Source organism: Polypterus senegalus, chromosome 15 (genome assembly GCF_016835505.1).
Source record: "Polypterus senegalus isolate Bchr_013 chromosome 15, ASM1683550v1, whole genome shotgun sequence".
Classification (NCBI taxonomy): Eukaryota; Metazoa; Chordata; class Cladistia; order Polypteriformes; family Polypteridae; genus Polypterus; species Polypterus senegalus.
Window position 1 is genome coordinate 57,934,257 of NC_053168.1, and position 22,919 is coordinate 57,957,175.

The window sequence follows — 22,919 nt, forward strand, 5'->3', positions numbered from 1 at the left end:
CACTGAATTAAAGCTGAAAGTCTGAACTTAACTGCATCTGAGTTGTTTCATTTAAAATTCATTATGGTAATGTACAGAACCAAAATTAGAAAAATGTTGTCTCTGTCCAAATATTTATAGACCTATATATATATATATATATATATATATATATATATATATATATATATATATATATATATATATATATATATATATATATATATACACACACACACACACACACACACACACACACACACACACATATATATATATATATATATATATATATATATATATATATACATACACACATAATATACATACATTCATACATACATATATCACACATGACATGAAGTACAGAATTGTGTTTCTGAAAAGCCACAAAAGTTTTTTTAGGAACTACTCACTGATTCAAACAGACAGAGTATAAATATACTATAGAAAGAGTCAACTGCTAAAAGATTATGTTCCTGATGTTTTCCTGTAAGCAAAATTAACTCACCTCTCCCCTTTAAAAGTATATAGATGTGTACTTTTAAAATTTCCAAGCAGACATCATTCAAACCAAATTTAAGAATTCCATGAGCACAGAATGATCTCAAATTCAGAACTTTATTTTAAAACCTAGCCATGCACAGACGCCCACCCGCCTTGTTTTACATTCATCATATTATAGGCTGGTTTTTACATCTGAAACCATATTTAGATACAGTATTAACCATTGTGCACACACAGCATTATTTCCTCACCTCCATAATTAAGAGACTAGCTTCGCTCCTTTAGTTTACAGTATTTATTCAAGGTTTACCTGAATTGTTGGTTTTAAAAACAACCATATTGAATTGTATGTTTCATTCAGAAATAAACTTTAAGGATCCCTATATCTCTCTGTATAGTAATTTGTTCTGCTGTATTGTTTCAGACTGGTCAATGGTTACAGGTTTACATTAGTGCTTTAAGTGTATTTCTACATATACACATTTTGTAAATTACAAACACCCACCAGTACTGAGAAAACATGGGTTTCATTACAGAATACATACATTCAAACATGTTCAAGTACTACAGTATATAAAATTGAATAAAACTAAAACCATTTGTACCTTCAGGCTAACCAGAAGATTTAAACTATAAAAACTGTACAGGAATTGAGTTTTCACTGAAGCTAAAATGCAAGTTTTACATTCACCTTAACACAAAAAGTGAAATTTTGATGTGCCTACTGGAATATAGTTTAATTTACCTGGAATTCTTGACAGTTACTACCATCTAGTTGCTGCATTTGTTTAAAGACAACAGTGACAGACATCATTTCACTCCACATCAGTCACCTTTCTAAATGCACCTCCTATACAAAGGAAATTAATTTGATAAAACTTCTTATAATACGGCATGTCAGCAGGAAAGTCTAGTTCCACAAGCTCATCATATGTGCAGAATTAAACAAGTCCCATATTGGCATGTTTAGAACTTTAAAAATGGGAACTTAAAGTCTCCATTTGGCTACTTTTGCCCTGAATTATGTGATTGAATCAAGTGCCAGACTGCTTGTCCCTGGTTTACATTCTAACCTCTATAAAGTTACCAGAAACCCTTATAAAAAGTTTTGTTGGTAACAACTTCAAATCATAATACATTTTTTGCTGTTTTAAGAATATTATGAATATGAAATGTTAAGGAAACTCTTTACTGAATACATTATATAAAAATCAGTTTATTGGAAATAAAAAAATGCAATCTGGGAGAACAAAAATACTGGTCAAAATATTTATAAATAAGAACAAAAAGCACTGGCTTGTAAATAGAAACAAAATGTGCTACTAATTAAAAAAACACTAAACTTTACGGTGCTAAGTACTAAAGTACCAAGTGTCCATATACATTGAAATATTTCTTCATATGGCTCTTTCATGAATGGCTTTTCAAAAAAAGATTATTGTAAAAAGACTGCAGTGGACCAGAGAAAACTTTTGATGCCTCAGTCCACATTTCATTTCTTCTTACAATGGAACCTTGTTTTAGTTCTAAAAAATATTTTAGGGTGGAATTTGCCTTTGTGACAAGTTCTTTTTATCCTAGTCTTCACCTTCTGATTCAGATTCTGCAGAGAAAGGAAAAAGAAATGATAGGTTACTTCTGTAATATAGATATCATACTAAGAACATATGCACAATATCCATCCATTGTCTAAACCTATCCATCCACTATCAAACTTGCTAAATCTAATTATATAGAGAAGTAGGGGGCTAGAATATTTTCTGGCAGCACAAGGAAGGAACCAACCCCAGACAGAGTAAACTTGTTTTTATTCAAATTTAGAATTTTCATAGGCAAATAAAAACACTGCCTGGATAAGAAGTTTAAAATACATTTTCATGGATGGCTTTACACATATTTTTGAATCCTACATTCTCGATTATTGCATAGGGCCTCAAATCTACTGCTATAACTTTCTCAAATTCCACAGATTCAATCTGTGCTAAAAAAGTGCTACCAAAATTCCAGATGGAGACATTATGTCACTTCTTTATAGTAATTAGTAGTAATTTCCTCAAGCTAAATAATGAAAAAGTAGTTATTGGTAAAAATTGAAATTACAGTATTAGAAATAAACTTGATCTCCTAACATTAAAAGTCAAAGTGGAAGTAAAGAATTTAGATGTAATCATGGACTCTGATCTAACGTTTAAATGGCATATTAACCATATTACTAGGATTGCATTTTCCCAGTGTTGTGGATGGCTGGGGATCCTGCTCTGCTGGGATGCCTGGAAGGAGGAAGAACTGGGAGAGGGACAATACCTCCCCCAGGCCACGAGAGGTCAGCCACCCTGGTCTGCATTGAGGCCATGGGATCATAGCTTAGAAGGTGAACCCTGTTGGAGCCCATGGCCACCGCCAGGGGGCGCCCAGAGGATGAGGACAGAGCCCTGGACTGCAGCATTTCCAAAACACCCGGAAGTGCTGCCGGAAGAGAATCCAGATACACCCGGAGTGGTTCTGGGTGCTCATGCACCACTTCCACCACACCAGGAAGCACCTGGAGCACATCCGGGGCATTATAAAAGGGGTCGCCACACTCCAGTTGGAGAGCCAGAGTCAGGAGGAAGACGATGGAGCTTGCGAGGAGAGGAGTATAGGCAGCAAAAGAGTTGAGAAAATTTGAAAGCAAAGAAGGGACTGTGAGCAATTGTGGCTGTTAATGCATTGTGTGGTGGTATAAAGGCAAGAGAAGGAAATAAACATGTGTGTTTTTGGACATTTGGTGTTGGGTCTGTCTGTGTTCGGGGGCTGAGCTTCCACACATTTAAGTAAAGTTTCAAAATTCAGACCTCATATAATTTTGCAGCATCTTGCAGTGTTATTACACGTTTTTATTATTAGTCGACTAGATAACTAATGCACTCCTAACAGTAGTGCCTAAGACAGACATCAATAGGTTGCATTTAGTTCAGAATGCACCATAAAAATACAAAAATCTGAACATCTGAACATTTTTGCCCTTGGCACCCCTGCAGATTGTTTTTTTTTTTTTCTTCAACTTAACTGAAGTGCTTTGTTTTTTCTATCTGCCCAGCCATCTGACCTCATCACTTAAAAATCAATTCTACATATAAAGTCTGCACTTCTGTTTTAATTATATCTTATGTGTGTATTATTTTCTTGTACAATATTTATTCATTATTATTATTATGTTCTTTTAATTTGCTTTTTTTGTCACTATTTCTTTGACTTGCTATAAAGCACTTTGAGCTACATCCTATGTATGAAAATGAGTTACAGAAATAAATGTTGGTGTTGTTGTTGTTGTTGTTGATGATGTCATCGCAGATGACTGGATGTTTGTGTTAACTTATTATTAAACACCAGTATATGCTACTCAATTGATATATTTTTGGATGATGCACTTGTGTATTCGCCACTCAGTTGTCATTATTGTGATAGCTTACAGGAATTCCAAAGTGCTCCAAAATACATTGCAGTCTACCACAACACAAAATACACTGTATCCGGTTCTGTAGTAAAAAGGTGAAACAAGTTTTAAGAGGTAAGAGGTTCTGCTATGGACTTGCTTGTTTACATTTTTAACACACCTTACGTAATAATAATTATAATACATTTTAGTTATAAGCAGCACTTTATTTTATATGCAATACTTTTTTCCAATGGTAGTGTACAATGCAGTGATCAATTCACCACTCATTTTAAATCGAGAGCCTTATACGTAACTACACAAGAAGATATTTTGAGTTGCTGCAGCTCTAGAATTGAGACTGGTCTCTACAAAGCTTGCTAACCTTGACTTCACTACTGTTGAGATTTTGCTGTGTTCATTATTTTGAAATGCTATTGTTATTTAAGCAATTAATGTCACAGGTGGAAATGTCATTGCAATTGCTGCTTCTCTTTAGCATTTAAATTGCAATTATCTCTATACAATTTAGACTTCAAGTTCTAATAAAAGCAAAATAAAGAAAAATCTACTCCTGTTTGTTGAAATGTTTGACTAAAAATACATATTTCACATTGAATTGTCATTGTGACTACAGAATAAGAGTAGGTAAAGACCAATTAATTACTGTATGTGAGCAGTTTAATTGGAAGCAGCAGTATTTTTTAAAATAGTGTCAGTTAAAAGAGGGCAGACACATAGGTATAAATGTCAAGGATAGCTTTCTTGTTTCTGTTTCAAAGATCATTTGCAAGCAACTGAACACACCACTGACTTGAAACTAATATGTTGTACTGCTGTAAAAGTGCTACGACCCATGTCATCTCCATGTTTGAGATTCCAGCAGATTTTTAATCTTCCAGTCATGACATCACATGGGAGGACTAACAAGAGTTAAGTGGCATCTCTCTTTTTCAGCAACACTAGTGATGTTTCATCAGGTCTAGGATATAGGAACTATTATTCACAACCTTTTGATGTAGTACCTGGAATAATATTACAATACTGTATGTTCATTATGTGTTATACTAATAGTAAATATATATTATTATTAAAAGTTAACTTATGAAATCATCTTTATACAGAGTGTTTCATAACAACCATAGAATAGATTTCACTCTCATACTAACACACTACATCTTGTTTTTCCTACATTATGCAACATAATCTTACATATACTAAATACAGGTATATATACCTTTATTTGTGTTTTCCTATTACTATTGTAACTGAGAATTCAAAAATTATTGTGCATTTCTGAAGTAGTTAACAACTCCAACTAAATGTACGGTGTAGGATATTAAATACATTTTTTAATAATGTAAAATTAAAATATATACTATATTTAATATTAGGTAGCAATGTTAAAGCAGTGCCTCTTAGTTTATGAGATACAGACTTGAATCCTAGCCATGTCAGTCTGAAGTCCCTGTATTTATGGGGTTCTCTCAGGTACAGTTTCCTTCTTCTTACCAACAACATGCATACCAGATTGACTGATGATGGTAAAATCCATTCAACGTGAATAAGGCTATGTAATGTGAATCTTACGTATATGTTTTAACTCCCTATCACCCTAAAGTAGAAAATACAGGTTCAGAAAAAAGGATGAATGGATTAATTTAAAAGTGCATGCATATGTCAGATATAGTAAAAAAAAAAAAAACACTGTATATGTTTGTAAAATACACAACTATCCCTTACTGCATTTTTTTTATTAAAAAAAACACCCTCAAACCTTCTTCTGCATTTTGAAGCCATTCCACAAATGTCTTCATTTGTTCCAAAAACACACTTTTTCCTTTCGCTACATGTGCTTCTTTGTACCATTTCAAGATAACCTCCTCACTTAGGACATCAGCTAGAACACAGGTAAAGGCAGAAGCAAAGTTAAAATATAAAAAATACAGAAACAAAAACATAAATCTGAATTCGTCCATTCATCCATTATCCAACCCGCTGTAAACAAAAGAATCTTGCTAAACATTATATCATTAAGAGGTAAAATTAACTTTGTGGTAAAAAGCCTTTGTGGCAGACATTTGGTTTATTTCATTACCCTGTATTCTATTTAAACCTTTAGTTGTATTAAGCAGAAAAAATTAAGTTCAAAATAAACATTTTAAGAAGCTAAAACATTTATTAAACACTTTTTGGCATGTGATGATTATGCATACTAATATACAGTATAGTAAAACACTGATCAGTGGGCTTGCCAAACACAGGAATTTGCCTTGTATTTTGGTTAAAAATCTTTCTAGTGCACATAAATCACTAACTGTATTTTATGGTAATTGTCACTCTTTAAAACACTGTGATAAATATCTTGCCTATATCCTCCATCCATAGTTATAATGCACTCATTTTCTGGACAATGCTTAACGAAACACAAGGTGAACACCTCAGCTAGCAAGATGAGCCAAATCGACTCTACCAAAAGGGTAATGGATGGGCATATTTAAAAAACAAACAAGCAAACAAATGGAGGTAATACCCTTACCCACTTCCTTATGTCTGCAAACAGTGTTGGAATAAGTAAGCAATAATTATTCTACCTTCCACATTTTAAGTATACACTGTATGATCACATATGTTAATCAAAAAAAATCTTTATATAATGTAATCTTTATATATAATACGCTACCGTGGCTGTTCATTTGTCTGTCCAGGATTTTAAATCACCTGTAGCTCACAAACTGTTTGAACTATTGACCTGAAATTTGGTTCACATATACTACGTGACTTCTACTATCCACTTTCAGGGTGATGATTGACCTCCAAGGTTATTTCTCTTTTTATTTTTATTTTATTTTAATGTAGAATCAACTCTCGGCAGCAGCCAGCAGGGCGGCCATGTGGCACGTGTACAGGCGCCGTTCTCATTCCCTACCACCTTCGCCGTCACTTCCCCTACCTCTTCATATCTTAAATCATTCTTGAGGTAGATTGAAGACTTAAGTGCCAGCTTAACTGAAAAATTAAAGAAAATGTACTAAGTAATTGCAACACAAACACTGACTTAATCAGTTTTAACGCAAAAAGATGCCAACGCAAGAACAGAAGTAGGCCATTAGGGTGGAGAAAAGAAGAGCTGCTCAAGAAGCAGCAAGCGCATCAACCTCTGAGCAAACAAATGCTAAACGTACAGAGAAAGAGTAGGAAAACTATTAATGCTCAAGTCAAGTGTATTCACTGTACGTTATTTTGCAGTGTACCGTTACTGGTTTGTATTATATTACTGGCATAAGTATATTCATATAAATCAAGCAGTTTGTATGTTATATCTTTAAATTCAACACACAATACTATGGCCTGTTTCAATTCAGTGCTTCAGATACTTTTGTTCCCTTACAAATAGTGGTGCAATGCTTACCTTTATAAAAAAGAACAACAATCTTGTGAAAAGATTTCATGAAGTGAATGTTGTCATAACAGTATTCCTGAACTTTCTGAAGAAGGATGAGCTCTGACTGGCCTTGTGTAGTAAACACAGCAAGCAGTGGAGCATATTGCTGGAAAATAAATGTTTAAACAAAAGAATCAACTCAAAAGGATTTTTTGGAAGATTGATTCTGCCAAAACACATTTATACTTCAGACATAACGTAGTACTACAAAAATCAGTTTAAAACTAGCCAAGAAATGTGGCAACAATGCAACACTTTGTCTTGGAAGCTGAAATTTTTTGTAAAGATTCCTGGAAATAGTAAAGAAATACCATTCTTTTTAACTGGACCCTGACCTGTAGTATTACACCGGAGTTGTAGAAACAGTCATTACCCCAGTTCCTAAGGACTCTAGGCCAAAAAGTCTGAATAAGAAAAAACCTGTACCACTTGGCTCTATTCCAGAGATAAAATCTACTGACAGGGATAAAGTAATTTCAAGATAACCACAAATTTGCTTTTATGATGGCTGGTTATCTTACATGACGTCTACACTTGTTAAGAATGGTTAATATGTCAGAGCACTATTTCTGGATTTTTCTTCAACGTTCAGTACCATTCAGGAGGTAGAAATTGTGAATAAATGTAAATACTTAGGAACTAACCTAGATAACAATCTTAATTAGAATACACTGTGGTGGGACACCTATGTAATGGAAGTACTAGGGGAGAGCACATGCACAGGGCATTATCCCCCTGAGAGCACTAGATGGCAGCCCACTGGGTTGCAGCAGTGCCTCAGACTCCCACAGGGCAACATGAGAGTTGGAGTTTGGCACAGCTCTGTTGGGCTCTGTAGGCACTGCCAAGGGTTGCTGCCCGGACTGTGGAGATCTTCTTTGTTGGGCTACAGCCTGACCTGGAAGTGCTTCTGGACCATGCTAACAGACCATTGGGAGTTCTCCTGGGTTCAGGATAAAGGTTGCCCACTGCCACTGCTCCAGGAGCCAGAGTTGGGAGGTGGAGGACACAGCTTGCTGGAGTGGAGGTGGAAGAGAGCGAGAGAAGGAGGAAGAAGTAAAAACATTGCTGTGTGCTGTTTGTTGTGCTTGTAACTGAGTCAAGAAGGTGGGAAACAGCCAAAATACAAAAACATGGTTGTGCTGAACTTGTGTCCTGTGCCTGTCTGTGTCTAGTTTAGGGAGCTGGTGAGCCCCCTGCAGGCCACAACATATATAAAAAATGTTCCCTAAATGCAATCAGTGCTTATTTCTCCTACATACACTTAAGATTATTTAAAGTGGACAGGGACCTCATATTATCCTTTTATTATGGAAAACTGAATAGTATGAATGTAAACCCATTTATAACATTGTGGATTCAGGACTTTCTTTTAAATCGTTCACAGACAGTCAAGGTACAAGACACTTTTCAAAAAGTCATTCATTCAAACACAGTAAGTCCGCAGGGGGTGTCTTATCACCATTACTATTTACTCTGTACACAAGTGACCTGAGACAGAAAAGTGACAACTGCTGTAAATATGCAAATGACACCATGGTCATAGGACGCATATCAGGGGAGGATGAAAGCCACTATCTAAATCAACTGGTGTAATAAAAACTCCCACTCTGAATGTAAAAAAGACCAGAAAACTGTATGTTTACCCATTGTTGTTTTGTGGGAGAAGGTAGAAATAGTAAATGAATATACAGTAAATACTTCGGAAGTAACTTAGATAACAATCTTAACTGAAATACAAATCCAAAAAAAAAGAAGTACTGTATTCTCTAAATGCAATCAGCGTTTATTTCTCCTCTGCAAACTCAAACTATTTAAAGTAGAAAAGGACCTCATGTTATCCTTTTATCTCAGTATGATTCAGACTGTTATCACTTTCAGTTTCATTGCCTGGTTTAGTGGTCAAACAAACCAAAAAATGTAAAAAGCTCCAGCAGATTACTATGTATGCAGCTAAAGTTATTGGGACTGATGTAGATGATCTGGCAGGTGTGTGTGTGTCAGAGGGCAATGCTAAAGAAACTAGAAATAATCTCAGTTGATGACAGACATCCTTTACATGTAGAACTTAACTTCAGTAAACCCACATAAGTCGCTCCAGAAATTCCTTTCTTCCTAGTGCCATATGACTTTTTAATAAGAAATATCAGAGAAAATTAGTAGGTTTGATATGTATACTGTGACAATTTTTGTGTAAAAATGCATCATCAAACTGCCTTACCTTAACCTGTCTTGTCTCTATTTGTTTTGTTTAAATTTTTTTCTGTCTTATTATTAGATAATACTGAAAAGGCAAATTTCAGGTTTTCTTGTGTAGACATGACTAAAGAAAGAAACCTTGAACATTCAGCCAACTCAGCCGAAATACAGTTTTTGGTAGCAATATAATGGTTCAAACTTTCAGGGAACCCTTTTAGCAGTTTCAGTCATACTTTAACTTAGAAATTTTAATTTTACTAATACTACATTTAAAAAAACATTTTGACAAGGAATACATTGTTAGAATTTATAAATAACTAACTAAAGTGACAAGCTGATATATGGTACTCATTCTGGCATATACAGTAGCAGGACAGAAGTAATTAAAATAAATTATAGACAATGTTCTATAGTATTGTGTAGCCTAACAATTTTTACATCTGGAAGATGCCTTTACCTGAACCAATTTAGAAGACCCAAATATGCTACAACTACCAGCAAAGTGTTATTAAAAGCTGAATTATCTTCTAAAAAAATTTCTAAAAATTTATATTTACCATTTGTATTCAAAGCAATATACAAATCATTTTTACTTGATTACTTAGTTTTACAGGGCCTCGCTGTTTAGACTTTTTATGTTTATACTCACTGTTAGACTGTAAATGTTATATACGCATACTTTCTAGTATAACTTTATTAGTAAGGAAACTCCCTGAGATTCAATGATGGTGATTGAACTGGCAGCCTTAAGATTTTCAAAGGTTGTGATTAAACTGGCAGCCTTAAGATTTTTAGTCCAACACCTTGGCAACAAAGTCACACTACCTAAACCATAAGTCTAGTTAAAAATTAGACCAATTTCACACTGCTTAAATTGGTAAATCACACATTAAGTTTGACTATTTTAGACTGATTTGTAAGCTGCTATCTAGAACTTCAACCATTACCTTTAGGTGTTTCAGAGCCTGTTCTGTAACCAGTTCTTCCTTCTTATTCCACTCAACAGCATTCATTATGCAAGTCCACAGTAAACCGATTATAGCATGTTCTTGTAAATCATTTCTCTTCATTTCTTCTTTAACATAAAGGATAATCTGAAAAGCAGAGGTTTTACATGTCATGCCAAATTTTCACATTCGTCAATGAAGTATCACTACTACTTTGTATATTGTCCAAGAAATTGAAGAGGTTCTCTATTTCATATAGTGCACAAGAGATGAGTGATGCAAAAATTGGAATGAACTTGTAACAAAATAGTCTGACAATATGTATACTTTATAAATGGAGCCTCTGCAACTGCAAAACTGCAATCAACTGTGGCACTCTGCATTTTCATCCTAACTTAAAATCCTGAGGTCTAGGTGGTGACAGAAAGACAAAGATCTCAAGTATAAGCAGTGAAGTCTTCTATCATGTGCTGGGTTGCTCAGTTCTCTATGGTGGAGTAAACAGCTAAATCATATTTGGGGACCCCTGAGTAAGTCTTCTGCTTCTGCAGACTAAGAGAAGCCTTCCAAGTAACTTGGGCAAACAGATAGAATGCTCCCTTTGTGTTTTCCATGGAGATGTACAAGCCATGGCCCAATAGGAGAAACACCAGGTGTTGATCCATGGCATGCTGGAGAAATTATACTGTACATGACCTGGGAATATCTGGGAATTCCCCAGTAGCTGTTGCACAATGTTGCAGAGGATACAGTGGCTACATATGTTAACCTGAGGAGGTAACAGTGACAAGCAGTGTGAAAGCAAGTGTAGATTATTTTTGTTTAAGTGTAGATCATTTTGGTTTAATTTCATAAAACTCGGGCTTCACAGTCTGAATTATTTCCTAAATCTGCTGCATTTATGATTAAGAAAATAATAGCAGTGGGGATAAAAAAGTTAAAAATACCATCAGTCTGAAATAAAATTATATTTTTTTTCAAGAGTGTAAATTTACCTCCTTAATAGGGCATTCCTGAGAAAGACGTGTTTGAAGATCTTTCTGAAGCTCCTTCCTAGTTCCCAGAGACTTCTGCACTCGTAAAAAGTCTGAGAGCTCGGTTAAACCAGCATCATTAAAGTACTTTGCAAAGTGCTCCACATTCTGCTTATTAGCAGGGAATAGTTCCTAAAAAGTGTTGAAATAGCAATGCAGAAAATTCCTTAAAGTTAGTAAAAAGTATGTTCCAAACATTCACAGAATATTTTTTATCCAATAAAGTTTGTTTACATTTTTATTTACCTTTCTGAAGTGCTTAAGAGAGTTCAGAAAATTAAATCACAGCCCACATTCCTAAGATCTTGTAAAACATTCATACAGATCACTGCTTGATTTCAGGGTAAATGGTTGTTCTTTGAACTTTACAAGATTCTCAGAGACTTTCTACTTTAACCTGCCATTTGAAAGTTTAAAATAAAAATCAGGCAGGCCTGTTGTGTTCAGACAGGCTCAGAGGCACATAACCAAGAAATAACCAGAGGAGACATCTATGCCTTTGACAGATACTGATTTTTTTTTTAACAAATCCCAATTTAGTTATTACATACCACATTTTACTAAGGGGGGTGTAAGGACTGGTCATAGGAGATATTGAGGCTGGCTGTTTTATGCTTGAAAGGGAAGAAATTACTTACAAGTAGCTTTTTGTCCAAATTGGCCTTTCTTAAAGATGATGTGACTGCACCAGCATCTTTTTCTGATATCCAGGCTTTGAAAAGTTTGACAGCAAAGGATGCTGAAATTCCTAAAGAAGTAAAATGTGCAATTATTTAAATGCTGAATCTTAAAGCAATGTGAAACTGAGGAATTACTACACCAACATATAGCACAGAAACACAGAAAGGTCTGTTTGAAATACTAGCCAATAGAAAGTGGCTTTTTTGGGTCCTGAAACAGCTGGTCTTTCATAGATAAAACAATGAAAATGCTAGGGATGCTAGCCTATTAAGATGTAACAAAGTTTCTCTATTTTTGCAAACTTTGTGATGATGCAAACACTCTAATTTCTTTAATTCAACCTGGAAGTGAGAGGTGGAGTTGGAGTAAGGGCTCCACCTCCGAGGAAACAGAAAACTCGCTTAGCCACTAATAACACAAGCAAGGCCAACACGTCAGCAAAACGAAACCTCGGAAGAAAAAGTCGCTTAGCTGCCAAAATCGGCAAAAACGGTATCCTTTTTTCTTTCCTCCTGCCGCTAATGCACAAGCGATGCAAGTACGTAAGCAAAACGAATCCTCCTAGTAGAGAGATGCCCAAAGTACAGTGGAACCTCGGTTCACGAATGTCTCGGTTCACGTACAACTCGGTTCACGACCAAAAAGCTCGCGAAACTTTTGCCTTGGTTCACAACCACATACTCAGTATACGAACAAGCCAGTTTCCCTTGCCTGCCTGAGCTGAGCGAGCGAGAGAGAGAGAGAACAAGAGCAAGCGAGCACGTGCCTGCTGGGGAGGGGGAGGAGGAGATTGCTGCACGTGTTTGCCTGCCTATCTGCAGGCTGTACGTGCAAGCGCACCATCCTCCCACCACAGGCAGGCTGAGAGAGAAAGAGAGAGAGAAAGCGAGCGAGCGAGCCACGTGCCTGCAAGAGCTTTGTTCATTGATCTCAGGCAGACGTGCATGCGTTACCTGCAGGCTCTTTGTGCTCTACAGTATTTCGTGTGCTATTGCAGTTAACTATGGCTTCTAAGCAAGTGAAGAGTGGTGAGAAGAAAGTTTTGAAGAAAATTGAAATCGAAGTAAAGAAAGAAATTACAAGAGGTGGAAAAACTGTTTACCAGTTTACTCATTTACCTATCTGAGAACCTTCGTGCTTTCAAGCAGCACAATGTAAACAAAGCCAGACTGCCAGTAATGTGGAGGTCAAACATGAAGGGTTGGGTCACAAGAACTTTGTTTTTGGAATGGCTGCATGAGGCTTTCACTCCCACCAGCTAAACAGCTAAAAGCACCAGAAACCCAAGAAATCACAAGAGATAAAACACCTGAAGGAAAACACTTCATGCCAGAACTCGACTCATGCAAGGTTAGTTTTCTTGGTGGTTTTTGTATTACGGATTTTTCAAAAGTTAATTTTTCAGTTCGTAGCATGAATTGTTGCAATGTTACTTTTCTCTTTTTTCAAATGTTCGCTTTTTTCCCTGTGCTTAAAACTCATGAAAGTGTTTACAGCGATCTGGCTGTAAGGCTATTAGCATGAACTCCTGCAATGTTTTTTGGTTGCTTGTGGTTGGTTTTTAAAGTTCAGATTTGTTCTAATGTTCCTTTTTTTCCGCTGTGCTTAAAACTCATTTTAAAAAAAGTGTTTACAGCGATCAGGCTTTAAGGTTAATAGCGTGATCTCCTGCAGTCTTACTTTTTTGGTTGCTTGTGGTTGGTTTTTACATGCACATTGGATTTGTTCTAATGTTCCTTTTTTTCGGCTGTGCTTAAAACTCATTTTAAAAAAAATGCTGCACATGGTGCTGACATGGGGAGTGTGCTACAGAGAGATTAGAGAGCGAGAGCGAGCAAGCACAGGCAGCTGACAGGGAAGGGAGGGGGGAGGATAGGGGGCGGGTGTGTGTGTGTGTGCTACAGAGAGAGAGAGAGAGAGAGAGAGAGAGAGAGAGAGAGAGAGCCAGCTCGTGTAGCTGAGCAGAAGCCTGGGTGTTTTGTGTCAGTGTTATTCAATTTTTTTACATTAGTTTACTATTACACTGTGCCTTCTATGGTGTAATTAACTATATTTGTGCTTAATCTTTACATATATTTACATACAGTTCATACGGTCTGGAACGGATTAATTGTATTTACATACAATCCTATGGGGGAAACTGCTTCGGTTCACGACCAACTCAGTTTACGACCAAAGTTCTGGAGCGAATTATGGCCGTGAACCGAGGTTCCACTGTAGTTAATTTTAAATTACCTGATATCTCTACATTTCAGTTTTTTTCTGATGATTTCAATAGTTTCTAGGACACCAAGCTTTTTACAGCATGGGCTTACACACATATACATACTGTACATACACATATAAAAAAGAATATTTAGGATTATATCTGGTCAAAACAATTTTCGGTATGCTTCAACATTTCCAAGCAAGAAACCTCTGCCAGGAAAATATTTCATATATCTTGTCACCATCCAAAGGGAGCAGCAACCACTAGCAAGAGGAAGACATTATCCCATGCAACTATTAGGGCTGTCAAATCAAATGTCATTATTTTACTATAATCAGAGTATACTATATAAAAAATAAAAATAAAATATAAAAAACACACAAATCTGGATATTTTTTTTTTGTTTTACCTCACACTAATTTTGGCATCATACTACTCCAGGCACTCAATATTACTGTATTTTACAAGTCAGTTTTTGCATGACACCTCTTAAGTAATCACCATTTTTGAAAATGTAATGGGGAGAAAGTTACAACCCCAAAAATTGCAATTAGTTCTTTGTTGCACCTCTTCTGGCATTTATGATAGCTTAAATTCTTTGAGGCATGGACTTCACTAAACTTCTTCTTTCAGCTGATCCCGTTAGGGGTTGCCACAGCAAATCATCTTCTTCCACATATTTCTGTCCTCTGCATCTTGTTCTGTTACACCCATCACCTGCATGTCCTTTCTCACCACATCCATGAACCTTCACTTAGGCCTTCCTCTTTTCCTCTTCCCTGGCAGCTCTATCCTTAGCATCCTTCTCCCAATATACCCAGCACCTCTCCCCTGCACATGTCAAAACAAGCGCAATCTCGCCTCTCTGACTTTGTCTCCCAACTGTCCAACTTGAGCGGTTAATGACCCTCTAATGTACTCATTTCTAATCCTATCTATCCTCATCACACCCAGTGCAAATCTTAGCATCCTCACCATTCCACTGACCTCCCTCTCATTTACACACATGTATTGTCTTGTTCCTACTGACCTTAATTCCTCTCCTCTCTAGAGCATATCTTCACCTCTCCTGGGTCTCCTCAAGCTGCTCCCTACTCTTGCTAAAGATCACAATGTCATCAGCAAACATAATAGTACACGGGGACTCCTGTCTAATCTCGTCTGTCAACCTGTCCATCACCATTGCAAATAAGAAAGGGCTCAGAGCCGATCCCTGATGTAATCCCACCTCCAACTTGAATGCATCTGTCACTCCTACCGCAGACCTCACCACTGTCACACTTCCCTCGTACATATCCTGTACAACTCTGACATACTTCTCTGCCATTCCTGACTTCCTCATACAATAATACAGCTCCTCTCGAGGCACCCTGCCAAATGCCTTCTCCAGGTCCACAAAGACGCAATGCAACTCCTTCTGGCCTTCTCTATCAACATCCTCAGAGCAAACATTGCATCTGTGGTGCTCTTTCTTGGCATGAAACCATACTGCTGCTCACTAATCATCACCTCACTTCTTAACCTAGCTTCCACTACTCTTTCCCATAACTTCTTGATGTGGCCCATCAATTTTATTCCCCTGTAGTTACTGCATTCCTGCACATCTCTCTTATTCTTAAATATTGGCACCAGTACACTTCTCCACTCCTCAGGCATCCTCTCACTTTCCAAGATTCCATTAAACAATCTGGGTAAAAACTCCACTGCCATCTCTTCTAGACACCTCCATGCTTCCATAGGTATGTCATCTGGACCAACGGCCTTTCCATTTTTCATCCTCTTCATAGTTGTCATTACTTCCTCCTTACTAATCCGCTGCACTTCCCGATTCACTATCTCCACATCATCTAAACTCTTCTCTCTCTCGTTCTCTTAATTCATTAGCCTCCCAAAGTACTCTTTCCATCTGCTCAACACACTATCCTCACTTGTGAGTACGTTTCCATCTTTATCCTTTATCACCCTAACCTGCTGCACATCTTTCCCAGCTCAGTCCCTCTGTCTAGCCAATTGGTACAGGTCCTTTTCTCCCTCCTTAGTGTCCAACCTCTCATACAACTCATCATACGCCTTTTCTTTAGCCTTCGCCACCTCTCTCTTCACCTTGCTCCTTATCTCCTTGTACTCTTGTCTACTTTCTGCATCTTTCTGACTATCCCACTTCTTCTTTGCCAATCTCTTCCTCTGTATACTCTCCTGTACTTCCCCATTCCACCACCAGGTTTCTTTTTCCTCCTTTCTCTGTCCAGATGTCACGCAAAGCACCCTTCTTGCTGTCACCCTTACTACATCTGCTGTAGTTTCCCAGCTGTCTGGTAACTCTTCACTGCCACCCAGTGCCTGTCTCATCTCCTCCCTAAACTCAGCCTTGCAGTCTTCCTTTTTCAACTTCCACCATTTGATCCTTGGCTCTGCCCTCACTCTCTTCCTCTTCTTGATCTCCAACGTCATCCTACAGACCACCATCCTATGCTGCTTAACTACACTTTCCCCTGCCACCACTTTGCAGTCTTCAATCTCCTTCAGATTGACTCTTCTGCATAGGATGTAATCTACCTGTGTGCATATTCCTCCACTCTTGTACGTAACCCTATGTTCCTCCCTCTTCATAAAATACGTATTCACCACAACCATGTCCATCCTTTTGGCAAAATCCACTATCCTCTGACCTTCATTCCTCTCCTTGACACCATACCTACCCATCACCTCCTCGTCTCCACTGTTTTCTTCACCAGCATGCCCATTTAAATCCGCTGCAATCACCACTTTCTGTCCCTTGGGTACACTGTTCATCACTTCATCCAACTCACTCCAAAAATCTTATTTCTCAACCATTGCACACCCAATTCCCACCATAAATTTTCAATCGGATTGAGTTCCGGACCGTTTGCTAGGCATGTCATTAAGCTGATATGCCTTTCCTGAAGAAAGTTGTAATGCTCCTTGCTCTGTGGCAAGATGTGTTATCATCCTGAAAAATGACCATCACCAAACCTACTTTTGATTGATGGAATGAGAAAAGTGTCCAAAATTTCAATGTACACTTGTGCATTTACTGTAGAGGTAATGATTACCATCTCTCCTGGTCGTTTACCTGACATGCAACCCCATATCACCAATTAGTGTGTAAATTTGCTTGTTTTCTTCAGGCAGTCATCTTTATACGTTTCATGGTAATGGCACCAAACAAATGTTCCAGCGTCATTTTCTTGGCCAATGCAGATTTGCGATTCATCAGCGAATATTACTTTCATCCAATCACCCCCAGTCCAGGACTGTGTCTCTTTTGCCCAATGTAACCTTGTTCTTTTGTGTTAATGATTGTTTATGTTTGGATTTCCTGTATGTAAATCCCATTTCCTTCAGCCGATTTCAGCTACAAACATCGACTCCTGTTTCTGCATATTTGTTTTTTATGCTTTTGTTGTGCATTTTCTATTTTTCCAGGCATATTGCTTAGAGTTTTCTGTCCTGACACTGAAAACTTTTTTGGTGTACCTGTATGTTTCCCTTTTCCAATTTTCCCCATTTTGTTTGTACTTGCTCCAATTTTAGACACGGTTGACTGTGAAAAACCAACATATTTGCTATACTCCTTGTTGAATTACCTACTTGAAGGAGTTTTATAATCCTTTTCATTGTTTCAACTGACATGTCTCTTATTGGTGCCATGTTTTCTGTCAATCAGCCAGGTACAACGACTCATTAAGGTCTGCTCTCACTCTCTTTACTGCAGACTATTTGACCTATCTAGACTTGTGCAGGTATTTGTTCTAGAAATGCAAATTACCATAATTTTTCCCCTTCTTGGTCTGAACATAAATTGTGCCATCAATTATGTCAATTTTATTTTTTTTGAGGTATGTTTTACAATGCCAGAATGTTAAGATGTTAAATAAAATAGCTTGTTATCATATCTGTGATTTGTTTTTTTTGCAATAAAGTAAAATGGCTGAATGAACATCCTCTAAGAGTAGCGATTTCATAATTTTGATAGGAATTGTATAAAATTGGCAGCCTTCTGCTTTTTTAAACATACTGTACCTCTCCAAAATGCATTTTTGGACCATTCTTACTGCTCTGCATTTGGACCTACAGATGCAAGAACAGATTTTTAAACACTTCTGCAGCCTAAAAGCTATTGTTCTGCTGCTGATCCCCCATTTCTGTTCACTCTTGACCTTGAGATTTCAGACTTACTGCTGTTTTACAACTGTTGCAAAAATTATTTTCTTCCTCATTAATGAAAATGTAACCTAATCGACTTTCCTTTTATTATTACAGAAGATTTAAACACACCATTTTAACAAATCTTTGTTGTGTCAGCAATGCTTTGTTTAAGCAGTTTCACACAGTCTACATATTAGTTCTCCGACTTGACACACATCATTTTAAGTAATTAGATGTAATATATATATAAAACAAAACAGTTTAATTTTGTTTGTTATTCCTTGACTTTCATTTTCAGGCCACAGCACTCAAATAGAATTCCATGCTGCTGAGTATCCAGATGGGTCCTGCACACCCTATCTGTGCTTTGCTTTAAAATGTCACTCTGTATATTTTGATAACATGGTAGTTTGTATATGATTTTTGTAGAATTCTAAGTTGCTGTGAATAAAACATTATCTACAATAGATAACGTGGAAGAAATACTTAAAGATAATTAATTATATTATACATATATATACACACACACACACACGCACACCACACACACAGGTATATATACACCATGAAACTAACATGAAACCTGGACACCCATCCTCCTCCCCTGATTTCATCCCCTTGACACATGAAAAATATAGGTACAGTTTCTTTATTAATCAACTTCAAACAAAATTTGTACATGGGGGTTTCCTGGGTCACAGTTTACAACTTTGAAATTGTTTTTTCAAAATTCAAAATGTAAGAATTCAATACGGTGAACCAAAATTTTTCCACATGAAAAAATATATGTTCTGTATCGGGGGTCATCACTTACTTTTTGATAGAAGTTGATAATTTTAACCAGCAATGCTAAAGGAGATGATGTGTTTATTCCTCACATTCCTATGATACCCACTGACATGCCTTTAAATTTTAAAATCAACTGCTATATCTAGTGCAATATGCATTTGCCACGACTATAAATAAAGTTCAAGGACAGTTACTCAGAGTAGCATGTATTAACTTATAAAATCCATGCCTTTCCCATGGTGAGTTATAAGTTGCTTGCTCCAGAGTGGGCATGCCAAAACATTTATACATTTATGCACCGAATGGTAAAGCCATAAATATTTTATAGCACAAAGCATTACATTAATTAACTTGCCATAATGAAATACATGTATGTACTTGGTATAAAAATATACTATACATTGAATTTGCAAACTAAATAGCACTGAATTAAACTGAATATGCTATTGTTTCCTTTTCACATTACCACAAATGCTGATGTTGTATATATAAGAAGCCTTAGCAACACTGGGTAGTATAAGCTAGTATAAATATATTAAACAAAACAAAAAAAAAAAAAACACATAAAAGGTGCCTAGAATTTCTAACCTATGTTCAAGTATATACTTAAGATGAATATTTTAACCTTAATTTTTACATAATTTGATAGCCCTACCACATGATGTTATGCACTATATTTTGCAGCTGTATCTACTTTTGCCATCACTAGTAAAAATTACTAGTCTTTTGCTTCTGAAAAAGCATTTAGGGTAAATTCTTGTACCCCTCTGCATTGCTCTTGAATCTATAGTTGTTCTTCATTTAGCTATAAAAGTAACTATAGCTTACACCTCTTGTGCTTTACTTTAAAATGGTTTTCTATGTTTAAATTAGTAATTTTTTTAAAACTCTGTAATAGTGTTGAATGAGTAATACACCAAAGTATTTTTTAGAGCGAATATGTGGTGTTCGCCAGTGACCTTGTTCGCTGAATATTTTCATTGAAATTTATCATATGGCCAGCTTTTTCTTTTCTCCCAGCACCTCATGATGCTTTGTGAGGCTAACATGACATCACAGAGCTGTAGCAGCCATGCTCAGAACTTTCACACATGCCTACTATAAGATTGTTGTTGATCTGCTTTACACAAACACAAAAAACGTACAGTATTTTTATTTGAAGGCTACATTAGATGACAATAACGAGAACATTATGAGTACTGCCACTGGATATTTAATACTGATCTCTGTGCATCTAGCACCGCATGGCTAATTTGCAAGTGTAATTAGCTATGTGCCCAACTCAAAACAAGCCTTACATAAGCCCTCTTCTCATCAAAACCACCATCGACCCTGTAAAATAAAAATAATGAAAGATTTATCACCATTTAAAATGTGTTTCTTTCTTCTTCATGGAAGAAAAAAGTGTGACACATCTGCACAAATATAGTGAAAACAAAAAAGACATTTCAGCTGCACCTGGAGCTGAAACTTCAAACAACGGAATGAAGACATCCCATGCTAAAGCTTAATTGCACAGTTAATATATGCTTGAGACTGGAACTACGTGCGAGCTATGATCTAAACGCTATTTATTGCTAGTTTGTGGCTGTTTGCTTTATTTTGTTTGTGGTATTCGTTCCATCTGCAACATTTTTTTCTCTGAGGCATGGTGACACAGTGGTTAGCACACATTTTTAGTTGTAATAATTAGACCAGCATAGTTGGCAGATGGTTTCCTAGCTCTCCAGGACACTTAAAAGACCACTGCACCATTAGAATCAATTAAAAACTAGTTCAGTTCCTCATTCTCCACTGTTTTCAACCCACAGCAATGCAAACTCTGTGGGGTTCGCTCATCACTACTTAGTAGTATCTGGATTAACGAATGAACTCACAATTTTTTTTTTTTAAAGTTGTTTTTGAATAAAACCACCTGCTTTAACTATAAGGAAGGGTTTAGCACATTCAGTTGTTTCATTTATAGAAAGTCTGGGTTTCTTATGTTCATTTCTGGTAAAGTGGCAGTTTGAAGGGTACTCTATTCCACTTCCTCTTTGACCATGTTACTACATTGGTCAATACTTGTTTTTCAAAGGGTGATGTCTTCATGTGTTACATTTATTTACACTGCAGTTTTCACATGTGTCTTAACCAACTGTACACTAGTCTGGGAGGCTTTAAGCTTTACTGATGCACCATGAGCAAAATAAACATATAAATCACATCACATATGTACATGGGGTACCCAGAATTTATGCTTCATTTAAATACATTTGAAAGTACACTATTTATCTTTTTAAAATAGATATTGAAATCTTACTTTCTGACTAATGTTATAGCTAGCAGCTATCACCACAATCAAATTCAACTGTTTATTTAGACCAAATACTATACAAATGTTGATTAAACCCTCTCTGCAAGTGATCTACACCTGCTGATGACACATTCTATACATTATCCCAGATTCTGCATAGTAAATCATTTTTTCAGAACTGATTTCATCATGTCTAAATATTAGAAATATTCTGCACACGATGAAAATACTAAGCACCATTCCTCAGCATATCCAGTAACATGCATAAAATTGTAAACCACTGTAGACAGGTTACAGTGAACAGGGCTGATTCAAGTTCACAGTATACCAGTCTGGATACAAATGCTCTTTAACTCCCAAGAGCAGCAGTGTCTTTGCTTTGCCCATTTCCTTTCTTCATTTATCAACCTTTCTTATATACAAACAGGTCCATAAGTATTAGGACAGTGACACAATTTTCACTAATTTGGCTCTGTACACCACCATAATGAATTTGAAACAAAGCAATCAGTATGTGATTGAAGTATAGACTTTCAGCTTTAAATCAAAGGGTGTAACAAAAATATTGCATGAGCTATTTAGAGAACAGAGATATTTTTATACATGGTCCCCCTATATTCAGGCATTCAAACGTATATGGACAGACTCACATAATCATAAATATAATGATCATTTTCAATATTTGGTTGAAAATCCTTTACAGCCAATGACAACCTGAAGTCTGGAACCCATGCCCATCTCCATGATCTAGGTTTCCACCCTAGTGATACTTTGCCAGGACTTAACTACAGTGGTCATCAGTTGCTACTTGTTCATTGGACTTTCTGCCAGTTTTGTCTTCAGCAAATGAAATTCATGTCCATCTGGGTTGATGTCAGTTGATTGACTTGGCCTTTGAAGAATATTCCAACACTTTGCATTGAAAAGCACTTGGATTGCTTTCACAGTATGTTTTGGCTCATTGTCCATGTGTACTGTGAAGCAGTCAGTTTTGCAGCATTTACATCTGCCAGCAGTCATATAATCAATACACACTAGTGATGGACTTCCATTTGCGACCATGCATGATCATACCATAAAACTGCCTCTGCCATGTTTCAAATTTCTTCTCTTCTCCGTACTCTTCTTTTTCCATCATTCTGTTGTATATTGATTTTAGTTTCATTTGCCAAAGGAAATTGTTCCAGAACTAGACAGGCTTTTAAAAAATGTTTTCTGCCAAAGTCTAATCTGTCGTTCCTATGCTTG

General features: G+C 36.6%; 1 protein-coding gene across 3 annotated transcripts in view; it reads right to left on the reverse strand.

The window, feature by feature from the left end:
* Positions 1 to 581: 581 nt before the first annotated feature.
* bzw2 (basic leucine zipper and W2 domains 2) overlaps positions 582 to 22,919 on the reverse strand; it is a 62,748-nt gene continuing 40,410 nt past the window's right edge. For all 3 annotated transcript variants that reach the window (XM_039736648.1, XM_039736650.1, XM_039736649.1), the window contains exons 7-12: positions 12,165 to 12,274; positions 11,488 to 11,658; positions 10,493 to 10,639; positions 7,314 to 7,452; positions 5,679 to 5,801; positions 582 to 2,089 (exon numbers count right to left, since the gene is read on the reverse strand). In XM_039736648.1, the coding sequence (XP_039592582.1) occupies positions 2,064 to 2,089; positions 5,679 to 5,801; positions 7,314 to 7,452; positions 10,493 to 10,639; positions 11,488 to 11,658; positions 12,165 to 12,274 (716 nt within the window). In that variant the 3' untranslated portion in view covers positions 582 to 2,063. The remainder of the gene's footprint in view (positions 2,090 to 5,678; positions 5,802 to 7,313; positions 7,453 to 10,492; positions 10,640 to 11,487; positions 11,659 to 12,164; positions 12,275 to 22,919) is intronic.